At 31.6% G+C, this 12,051-nt stretch overlaps 1 protein-coding gene across 1 annotated transcript; it reads right to left on the minus strand.

Annotated features, from left to right (window-relative positions):
- Nucleotides 1-1,607: 1,607 nt before the first annotated feature.
- Nucleotides 1,608-3,847, minus strand: LOC140985382 (uncharacterized). The gene is made up of 3 exons (XM_073453235.1): nt 3,662-3,847; nt 3,149-3,278; nt 1,608-2,546 (listed from the first exon to the last, which is right to left on the minus strand). The coding sequence occupies exons 1-3, from the start codon at nt 3,792-3,794 to the stop codon at nt 1,856-1,858; spliced, it is 954 nt and encodes a 317-aa protein (XP_073309336.1). The 5' UTR covers nt 3,795-3,847; the 3' UTR covers nt 1,608-1,855.
- Nucleotides 3,848-12,051: the final 8,204 nt, after the last annotated feature.

Genomic DNA, 12,051 nt, shown 5'->3' on the forward strand with positions numbered 1-12,051 from the left:
TAGAGAATATTGAAATCTCGCTGGAGAAGGAAATTGTATGTTTTATATTGTTCAGATACAAGAATTAACGTGCTCTAATACCATTTGTTAGGATCGAGATATTTATTAGAGAAGGGTAAATAAAAAATCTTTATAAAATCTCAAAAAATTCGGTTAGGTTATCAACACTTGAATTTTAATTATTGACGGTCAGGTTCAGTAAACAAACATTTATGAAAATTTGCGAAAAAAGGCTTATTGAATCGGTTTGAACAATAAACGGTAAGGATCAAGAACAATTAGGCTAGAAAAACTGAATAAATGCACAAAATAATTGTTTATTTATGGAAGTTCGGAGAATTAAAAACTACTACGTCTTTTCTTATTTCTTTTCAGAAAGGATTTCACTAGAAGACTTTGGTGATTACAAACAATTTGACCTACTTCACCAGGGATTTTCTCTATCCTACTGAAACTCTTAGCTATTCTCACAACTTAAAACAATCTGATTAGTAAGACACTTAATATCAGTTACATATATTTTTGAACAAAATACATCTAGCAAAATTGATAATCAATTATCTGATATGAACACTAAGTGTGTGCTTCGAATTATGCTTGATCGGTTAGGCTATGTAAACTTATATCACATAATAAGACTTCTGTAAAATAATGTCGTGTTTGAATGTTCACGAAGCTGATCTAATTATAGGTAATGATCAAATATTCATCTTGTTGAATCGAATAGCCATTCCAGATATAGTAAGAATTGTGCCATGTCATCGTATTTTATGACGAAAGGTAGATTCTAATAGCGCATATGAAATCTGACATTTTAACGGATTGAAAAGATGTTATTGTACAGAGGATATTCATCTGATTTCCTCAGTTGGGCTCTGACCCTTAAAAAGAATGTTTGGACAATCTTCAGAGTCTGTTCATTGAATTACCTGATTGATTCAGTTAGATGGATAAATCAGTAGACGTTGTGAATCAGTGACATTTGATATTCAGTTGACTTCGAATATTTAATGACGCTTGAAGATCAATTATGATTTAATATCAGTCTGACTTGGGAAAGCAATTACAGATGAATATTCAATATACTTTTATGAATTCAGTTTAGCTAGACTCTTATTAAATGTTTATATTAAATCATCGAAACTTAATTGATCCAACAAATATTAATAAAATCGGAATTCTTGCAAGTGAGCCGGAAACAAGGCATCACAGTAAACATGTAATATATTATTTTTGAAAAAATATTCAATATTAAGGAGAGATTTGATAATCATATTACTTTTACCAAAAATTGAAAAATAATGAATAATTCGAGGTTAATTTTTTCAATTTTAAACTAGCATTATTAGAAATAATTGTGCGAAAGAGGACCAATATCATTGTTAACAAAAAGAATTCATGATAGATTGAAATATAAAAACTATCAAACTAAGTTAAATAAATAATTATGAAGTAAACAAACAAAAATCACGTTTCCCCACAATGAATCCAACCACTGACACGTGACCTAAACGTACGTAATCTATTCTACGCACGATATGCGAGTCACGTACGATTGCCCGTGTGTGTATATATTTACAATAATGAAAAGAAACACGATGTGGAGAATCACTTCCTTTATTTCTTCTTTCCGTTTATTTACATATATATCCAAGAAAAAATTTAAAATACAAATTTTTTGGGAAGATACCACTTTCTTCACCATCTCAAATGTATAACTTAATTCATCTCGAAAACAGAAAAGAAATACATAAAATAGATAGTACTGCACACACAATATATAATTGTTACTTGGGTTATAAAGAAATCAATGTTAAATACTATATATATGTATATATATATATATATATTTCAGTTAAAGGCATGATGGATAAGTAGACAACATCGTTTCCATGTTTGATGAACATGGGTCAATTTCCTCCACACCGAGTTGTCCTGCTTGGTCCCAAAACACATAGCTTGGACATTGTTGAGACTCAATCAAACCCCATTCATTCATTTCATTTTTTTGCAAAAAATCAAGGGCCATTTGCCCTCCTCCTCCCATATTGATGCCACAAGATTGCACTTCAATCGGGAGCATAAAATTCTCCATCAAAGGTGACAGAAGACCCGAATTGGTTGTGTTAGTAAACATCGCGATCGGTTGGAGTATTTGATCACTGGCTTGCATTTGATCAAGGTTATGGCTTATTTGCCATGACTCCGAATCCAATCCAGCAGTTTCTTGGAAAACGTGATCCATTCGAGCATTGTTATTCTCGTTTGAGTTCTCGAATGTTGAACCGATGTCAAAGATGAACGAGGCACCAGGTAATGGGATAACGGTTTCTTGGAATTGTGATTTTACGGCCATGTCTTGATTCAAGAAGTGTGGTAATTGCCTGCTTTGTTCGAATGTGAGCTGGGAAGTTTGGTCGGCGCTAGACTTAGTTTTTGTCGACGTTCTCGATGGCTTTCTTATCTTCTTTTTGATCCATGAATTCCAGTAGTTCTTTATCTCATTGTCAGTCCTTCCAGGCAAATGACTGGCTATATGAGCCCATCTACAATTCATTTTGACATGCACTTTAGTACTTGATGAAGATGCAGAGAAATAATATTGTAAGAAGAAAGACCTAAATTACACCAAGTTCTTATGATTATATATAATATGGCATACTATACATTTAGAGTAACTTAATTTGTATAATGGAAGTCCCATATATTTAATGTGTATAGTGAATTAATAAGCTATATTTTCATGTTAGTTTGAAGCTTAGTATCTAAATTAGAAATGTGTAAACGAAGCCATCTTGAAAGTCCATCTTCTATGACAAGTAATTTTGAACAAACCCTAAAATAATCCACCATAATTGAGCGCTAAACAAATCATGACATTGTCTGCTCAACAACTTCAAAATTTGTCAGCCAAAAGCTCCTAAAACATTTTTTCTGAAAGTGAAGTACAGTTATAAGCAAAACTCGATTCCGAGCAAACATGAAGTATCAAGATCTAGGCCACGGTTCGATCAAGTACAATTTCCAAGCTGAGAAATAAATAGCTTTTCTTCGATTCATTCGGAACAAACATATATCATGTTCGATAGTTTCGGATACAAAGAAAAACTTGGAGTGGAAGAATACATATTTAGTCAATATATAATACCTGTTCCCTACAGCCCCATGAAGGCTGATGATTAGCTTCTCTTCTTCTTGGGTAAATCTTCCCCTTCTAATATCAGGTCTCAAATAATTTATCCATCTCAATCGACAACTCTTCCCGCATCTTTGAAGCCCTGCAAACACAAAATTTTCATGATACTACTCATTATTAGGGTTAGATCACAATATCACATAAATAAATTAAAATATGTGGACAAAACACCAAGAAATTAAAACCTATTTTTTTTATTTTAAGTGCCCATATCCTATTTTTGGTAATATTTTTACAAAATACACCGGTCGATCGAAAATTCTGAAAAAACCCATATTTTGAAACCCTGGCTACAACAAGAAATGTCTTAGTTAACTTATTAGATCAAAACTACTACTCCCACAAGACCGAAACGTTGTCGGTACACATGCTGGTCGAAAAACTTAATCGGGTGGGAGGAACAGGCTAGAACGAACATGCTGGTCGAAAAACTTAATCGAGTTGGAGGAGCAGGCTAGAACGAACCTGCTTTTTCCGGGACTTCGCTCCAGCAGCCATATCCATGAGTAGTGATGAATCTTATGAGCTTTTCGTCTTCCTCCGGTGACCAAAGCCCCCTCTTCACCTTTTGCTGGTTGCAGCAAGAATGGTGTCCCATTTTTGTTTTTGGGAAGGGCCAAGTTATGTTGTATGATAATTTTTAAAATAATTTACTCTGAGTAAATTTCTCACTTGTTCTACTCTTAAATATGTTGGGAACCAAGCGAATCAGGTGTCCCGACAGAAAGCGTCAAAATGGACCCTAACAATAGGGCCCAGATTTTGTTCCCATCTAACCTTAAAACGACATTTTGTCAACTGTATATGTTAAGGTATAACAATTATTTTGGCAAATAATTCTACGTAGACATCATGTATTTTCTAACAAACTTTACGTAGCTGCACTTTTTCATGATCAATACGTGTTTTCAAAGTTATAGGATCTTGGGCATTTATTTTCATCAACAATGATTAAGGCCTATTTTTTTGTTGACCCTCGTAAGTAGAAACGGAAGATCATGTCTTCATCCATAGGATCCCAAGTACTGGGATCAGCCAGGCTTGGGCAGAATAGGCGAGCGAGTACAAATATTAGTAGCATAACAAAATTTTTTGAAATGATACCTAATTTTATTATAAAATCTTCTGCCATTAACACGACATGCACCAATTTCATACAAACCAGCAAGCCATGTTTGTTTGTTGATAAAATTGTATTTTCCACTCTTGTATGCGGTTTAAGTTCTTTATTTTGAAAAAATTTCATTCTTAGTCTATTATCTTAATTTTTTTGGAAATTTTAGTTTTCTTTCGATGTGACACTGATGTGACATCAATGCAACACTGATATAGTATTAGAGTAGGTGTGTCTAGTAAATCAACTTGTGGCTTGGACATTATTGATTCTTATTTAAAAATAATCTTAATTTTAATAATATTTTATCCATTTACAACATCTACTTTATTTACATACCCATGCAAAATGCATGGATAAAGACATTAAATATAAGATGTCGCAATATTCAGATAAATGATCATATGATGAATCATTTAACAACCCTCCCTCAAAATTTTCAAGTACGCGGTTATTGTAACGTACCGTACTTTTGAACACACTTAAACTTTGCAGAAAATAAAAATTTCCCAAAGTGTCGAAATTCAATCAACTTTTCAGAGGCTAAAAGAGCTAAAGCCGGAAAAAAAAAGGGACATTAAATGCATTTAGTGAAGTGTACGATGATTGAAAATGATCATACCATTATGTCGAAAGTTAGAACAGATGATCATTGAAAAACATTCTCCAACCGTTGAAGCTTTTCAAATATAAAATATGCATATTCAGAGGTGAAAAAAAGGAACGAACGATAACTAAGATAGAACATTACGTATTTCCAGTCTGCATTACAAGATCTTGGGCACACTTATTCTTTCAAATTCAACTTGCTCATGTAGCACACGCCTAGTTATATCAGATCTTCTAAGGATCATTTGTACTTCCCTATCAGCTCAAATCATCAAAGCTAACCGTTGGTGTTTATATTGGTTTGTGGTAAAACGATGGTTCTTAAACAATCAGAAGTTTTTATGTGATCACTAAGAGTTTTGATTTAGGCATTGATAAGTTCTAATTGAAGTGAGTTGTAACTAAGTGTTGTAAAGCAAAAGTCTTTTAGTGTATTTTCTTCCTATGTGGAATAATGAATGACGTAGAAGTATTGATCTCCAAACATCGAAGAAATCTCTCTCTCATACATATTCACTTTACATATCTAGCCATTTTTTTAACTGTTGATTATATTTAATAAATATACGTTATCGCTAGTCTAGCCGAATTATTTCCGCACTTTTTTATTCTTAGTGATTCAACAAAGTCTAGCTATTCAAAAAATTGTTAACAGCCTAAAACATTGTTAAAGGAGCTCGTTTTTCACAAATATTTTTTACAAAAATTATTCATCCACTCTAAATTTGTTCCGATCCCAACAAACTAGTTGTAATTTCAAGAAAATTATAATAATTAAATTATGTACAACTAGATTTTTTTTTTTTACATTATATACATCTAGAATTGACGTGCGCATGTTTATTAAATTTTATTCTGAATGCTATTACCTCTAATTAGAATCAGAGTAGAGCAATAAGAATATAAGTTTCTATAACCATCTTAGTTAGTAATATTCCCTTGCTTCATGATTTGATTTTTTTATCACATGAAATTAAGTGATTGGTCTAGATTTTAATCATTATTATTCTTTTGAATCTTTGCATAAGTGTGCCCAAAATGAATGCGGTGTGTAATTTGGGTGTCCAGTATATTTTTCCCCCAAATTTCCTTGAACAAAATATTTTTAACTATCCATATATATTATAAAAAAATGTATGTAGATTAACAAATTTTTTAACATGTTTATTGTTAGGACTTTTTTAGTTTGGGTGATGTGTTCCCTCTTAAAGATTATGAAAATCCAATACAGAGTTTTTCACAGACAACAGCAGTCAGTATTATACTAGACTACAAGAAAACAGAAGCAGTAGTTTTGAATCTGTTAGATCAATAAAATTCAGTAGAGTATTAAGCATCTTAAAGAATACGTTCAGTAGCCCGTATCTGATTGTGTGTACTGAATGTCAGAGAATGTCTCTATTTATGAGGCCATTCTGATTGAATAGTACGCTTCATGAATTAAACTTAAGAGACCATTTATTGCTCGCTACCATTTTGGGTATAAAGAAATTACAAAGTCTATTTTTGGTACATGTACTCTCAACTGATGAAAGAGCCATTTTTATTCGATGTTGAAAATCTCCAAGATGATTTACAAAAACCCTCTTAAAATATCTCCGAATACTTTTATTAATCATCTCTCTAAGTTTCAAGTCTTCCAAGCATGCAGAAAATAAATAAAATCAACATGCACTCAAGTTTTGATCAGAGTGCTGATGATATTCACACTTATTCATAGTATTATATGTTATTGTCAGAGTAGATGCCCTGTAAACCAACTGTTGGTTGGGGAATTTATTGACTCAAGTGTAATAAACAATCTTTATTTTAATATAATTTAATTTTTAATGGTTTCGTTTTACTTTATCTGTATACCCAAGCAAGCTGCATAGATAAAATCCTTGATTATTCTTTAATACAAATGAATCGTAATTCGATGTTGAAACTCATTTGTAAATACTGCATATTCTAAATTCGTTCCTAGTCGATTCAGCCGCCTAAAATATGGATAAATGTCGCTTGAGCTCGAGACTAGCATCTGTGATGTTGTGTATTGCGTTTCTTGGTAAGGGCATAGAGATGTCCAAACATGCAGATGGGTAGTCATATGATGATCATACCGAACAACCCTCCCTCAGACTTTTCAAGTGGTTATCATTCAAATAGAGGATAAGTCTGTGGTTATGATTGTACACCATTAGTCCTTACGACGCAAGACAACACTGAGGCTCTATATGCTATGGCTGTGATTCGACTCATTTATCGGCTTCAGGAGAGTCATCAGGTGGCGAGGTTGGGTACAGTTGCGACACATATAGGAGCCAGTGCATTGTAGTCGGGGATTCACCTCTCACATACGGGTGTGGATATCCTATGTGATCTGAAGTAATAATAGTGCATGGAATCTCTGGTCAGGATATGAGATGTACGTTGGAGAAGGAGTTTTCTAAATAGTACACGCGATGCCACTATTATATGTGTCACATAGTTATCGAATTAATATGAAACCCTTGATGAACCAATGGTTGCAGATTCGATTGGGATATATGAGATCATGAAGGGACCGTACTGTACGTTAATCATAATCGACTGGTTCTTGTTGGCACTATCAGTGATACCTAGGGGATCATGAGACGATGCTACTAAACGCTCTTACAATGATCTGATGGGTACAATAAAAAATTAGTTCTGACATTCTTGATCAAGGTGTTGATGAAAAGAATGGGGCTAACTAGGGTAAGCCCGAATAAGAATAAATATTATTCTGAATCACAAGGAGTTGTGAACCAACGGCTAGCTGTATCCCTGAACCATTGAGGGTCACACAAGCACTGGATCGTTTGTTCCCGTTGAGATAGTACATTCAAGAAATTGAATTTAAATTATGATATAGTAAATTCAAGGAGTTGAATTTAAATTATGATATAGTAAATTCAAGGAGTTGAATTTATGATAATTAAATTTAAATTTTGGGAGAATAAATTCAAAGGAGTTGAATTTATAAAATTTGAGAATTTAATTTATTAAATTTAAAAGTTGAGTTTATTAAATATTAAGTTTTTGGAGATGATAAATTCAAGGAGTTGAATTTATAATTTAAATATTAAATTCAAATGTTGAATTTATAATGTATTTAATTTATTAAGCTCAAAAGTTGAGTTAATTAAATATAGTGAGAAGTATGTTTAATGGGCTTGTAGGAGTACAAGTCCAACATACTAAATAATTACAGTTCTTAATGGACCTTGATTAATTAATTAAACTAGTTGGACTAGCCCAAATAATTAATCAGGTCCATTAATGTTAATTATGAATCTTGGGTTATGACTTAATTATAAATATGTGTAATCAAGCCATAACCCTAGCCACCACCTTCACAAATTTCGAAAAAGTTCTTTCCCAAATCTTGAAAATTCGGCCACTTCCTTTTGAAGGAAAACTTTGAGCTGTCTCTCGTTTTCAATCTCCAACGTAAAAATTTCTTCTAATTTTTCTAGTGCGAATTAGAAGAGAAACAAATCATCTAGTAGTGGACCTGATTAGAAGAAATGAGTCCTTGAAGAAAGTTCGTAGGGATTCATCAAGAGCTAGATCCGTCAATACCGGATTAGTTGGAGCCAAGTGATTTAATCAACAAAGGTAAAAGTTTTAAACATTTTATGTGTGTTTAATTAAAAATCATACGAGTGTCGAAATATATTTTGATTGTCAAAATAAAATAAAAATTTTAAAACTTCCGCTGCGTTTGGGCACGAGAAAACCGAGATCCAACAGTTACATGATGTAAAGTGATTGTAATATGTGGAAAGAGACTTTCCCAGAATCAGTATTCCTGTCAAAGTTGAGTTGTAACTAAGAGTTTCAATTGGCAAGAGTAAAAACTGTTGAAGTGGATTTGTACTAGTGCGTACTAATCAAATTCTTCTAGTTACCTTTCTGGAAACAGAAGAAGTGGAAACACAGAAGAGTTTTGTCCTTCGAACTTCCAAAAACAACTCTTGCGTTATATTTTCCTTACTACTGCTTTTTGTTTCATTAGTGTTGTGTACTGTTTCGGAAATTCTCAGTAGTCTCCTACACTTCTAAAGAACGAGATCAACTTCTATCTCCCTAAAACAGTTTGAAGCAAACTTTTCAGACGCAGAAGTGTGAAAAGTTTGAGTACATTATTCAACCTCCCTTTAAATTATTCCATCGATCCTAACAATTCTTATCTAAATTAAATACAAAATTTGGAAGACAATTATTTCACTTAAAATTAGTAATATATTTTGGTTCCATTCAAATGAAAATTATATATTTCAACACAAATATTTATCTTATTACATCAAATGTAAGCCTAATAAAGTTGGATTTCATTGAAAAATATTTATTTTTTTTAAAAAAAATTGAATTGAAAAAACGTTTTTCATCCTCACGAGAAAGTATTTTATTTACTATTAAATTAAGTGAATTGGAACTTGAAACTCAACCTAACTTAATTTGAAAGTTTAACTATTATAGTATTGAGGTATGCACGTATTGTTACTAACTACAAACCAAACAATCATCATTCACATGCATGGATACGTACAGGAATTTTAAATATAGACCAGTAGAGGTATCGAAAATGACCATAGAAGGCACTTTAACTGTAGCAAACCCAAAGGTGGAGAAAAATTTGAAACCATGCATGAAGTCTAGATCTAGAAGTATGATTTTAAAATCATCTAGCTTGTTCTGACGAGTTTAATTTATATATCCACTAATGGTGAAATTATGCATATTTATGCGTACGACGTTGTAATGGATTTCAAATGCATTCAAGAATATTGTCAGTTATTTTTTTCCCACATCAAATCACTGGCTAAATCAGATACATCGAGTCAAATACAATTAAACAACAAGAATGTACCCTGGAAAAAAAAATTGAACATGAACCAACTGCGAACTAACTGCGAAATTATGGGTTGCGGGGGGGCAGCGCCCCGCGGTACGATACATAATATATTTTTTTTTATTTTTGATAAGTAAAACTATTTGTTTTATTCTTTTGCTAAAACACCAAAAATTATTATAATATGATCTTGTAATAACTATAATGTTCGAAAAGTTGTTTGAATGAACAAAGTTAAGAAAATAATAGGTGAAAAAATTATACATGTGAGTTTTTTAGATATAAAATCAATAATATATTTAATCAAATCTTTATTATAAGTTGAATGCCGTCGATGTTCTATTATACTTAATATTTTATTTTTCAGAAAATCGGCAAAAAAAAAAACTCACCCAACAAAGTTTTTTAAGCCTAATAACCCACTTCGATATTTTTCTTTGTTGAATAATTCTAAATGAATTCTCAGTTGTTCTTTATTTTTTTGTCAGGTAATTTACTATAATTTACTGGATTTTTGGCAAAGGCTCTTTTTTTTTTTTTTTTTTTGGTTCTTGAACAAGTTTCTCTATATTTGTACAAATTGATTTGTTAATTCAAATCAAGTTAAATTTAGTCCAGTAATTTTATTACCTGGCTACAATAAAAAAACCAAAAACTTGTAAATATTATTTTTAGAATGAGCTAAGTTAAATAATTTATCATACAAATAAAAAATAAAATTAAATATACTAAATGTACTAAATGTTCTGAAAAATCGACAACAGGCCGAATCTCATCCCAGCATTTGGGGTGGCTCCGTCCCTACTTAACTGTAAATATTTATGACAAAAACTTGTGTGAGATGGTCTCACGGATCGTATTTTGTGAGAAAGATCTCTTATTTGGGTCATCCATGAAAAGTATTACTTTTTATGCTAAGAGTATTATTTTTTATTGTGAATATCGGTAAGATTGATCCACATATAAAGATTCGTGAGATCATCTCATAAGAAACCTACTCAATATTTATAATAGAGTCGAGCGAGAGGGGATTTTCGTATGCACCATGAATGGAGGGAATGGTAACTTTCGTACATCAAAATTTCAACAATTTTCTACAAAAAAAAAAAAAAAAAAAAAAAAAAAAAAAGTGGACCCTGTTGGGTCCGCTTGTGACGGAAATCATTCACCATATCGATCTTGAAAAAATAGGGTTTTGCTTGTAAAGATAGAAGCTGAGTTTGGAAGTAAAAGGGGATTTCATTATTTCACAAAAAGGACACTTCGGGAGCAAATGAAAAAGGAGCAATGATTAATCTTTTAGCTTTAAGATGGAGCAATATTGGAGGACAATAGGCCTACCACATACTTTGATAAAGTAAACATGAGAATATTGTTAAAAATAAAAATATAAACTCGTAAATTATGCTTAGTCAATAATTATATTATTATGGTTTTGAATATATCAAAACAATCAACAAGAAAAGGACAGGGATTTAAAAAAATGTAAAATTCGTCATATGATCCGACATATATTATTTTTTGGTCATCTCTACTAAAATATTATCGGACATGTCAGCAATATCTAACGCATTGTTAGAGTTTAGATGAAAAATAATTACAAATGATAAAAAAATGAATTTATTGTATTTAAACCTAATTTTTAGCGACAAGGAGGCCAAACACAATTTTACAAGACGAATTTCACTTTTTTCACAGTAAGGTACTAGGGATGTAAATGAACCAAATCGTTTGTGAGTTATTCAAAGTTCGATTCGATAAAAGCTCGTTTAATGAGGCTCGTTAACATAAACGAACCAAACTCAAGCTTTATAATGTTTGGCTCGGTTAGCTCGTAAACATGTTCGTTGATAAGTTCATGAGTCTATCTTTTAGATAAATAATAATAATTTTAATATTTTATTTCGCACATTACTTATAAATATATTGAAAAATCTATTAAATTTATTTATTATAATAAATTTAAAATTTTTTATAAAAATTTTATAATTTTCTCTAAATACATAATTTATTTTTTAATGAATTTAATGAAGATTTAAATGTATAATTCATATTTATTAAACTCGTTTAAGTTCGATAAAAGCTTGAATAAGCTCGTGAGCCATGAATATATTCGTTAAATAAAGCTCGAGTTCAGCTCGATTATAAATGAGTCAAGCTCAAATATTCAAGAATCGGACTCGACTCGACTTGATTGCATCCATATAAGGTACTATCTTGTCAAGTTTAATACTAGACATTTTCGTTTGTTTTTAATCTAATTTCTGCAATAAG

The sequence above is a fragment of the Primulina huaijiensis genome, chromosome 9 (assembly GCF_012295235.1).
Source record: "Primulina huaijiensis isolate GDHJ02 chromosome 9, ASM1229523v2, whole genome shotgun sequence".
Lineage (NCBI taxonomy): Eukaryota > Viridiplantae > Streptophyta > Magnoliopsida > Lamiales > Gesneriaceae > Primulina > Primulina huaijiensis.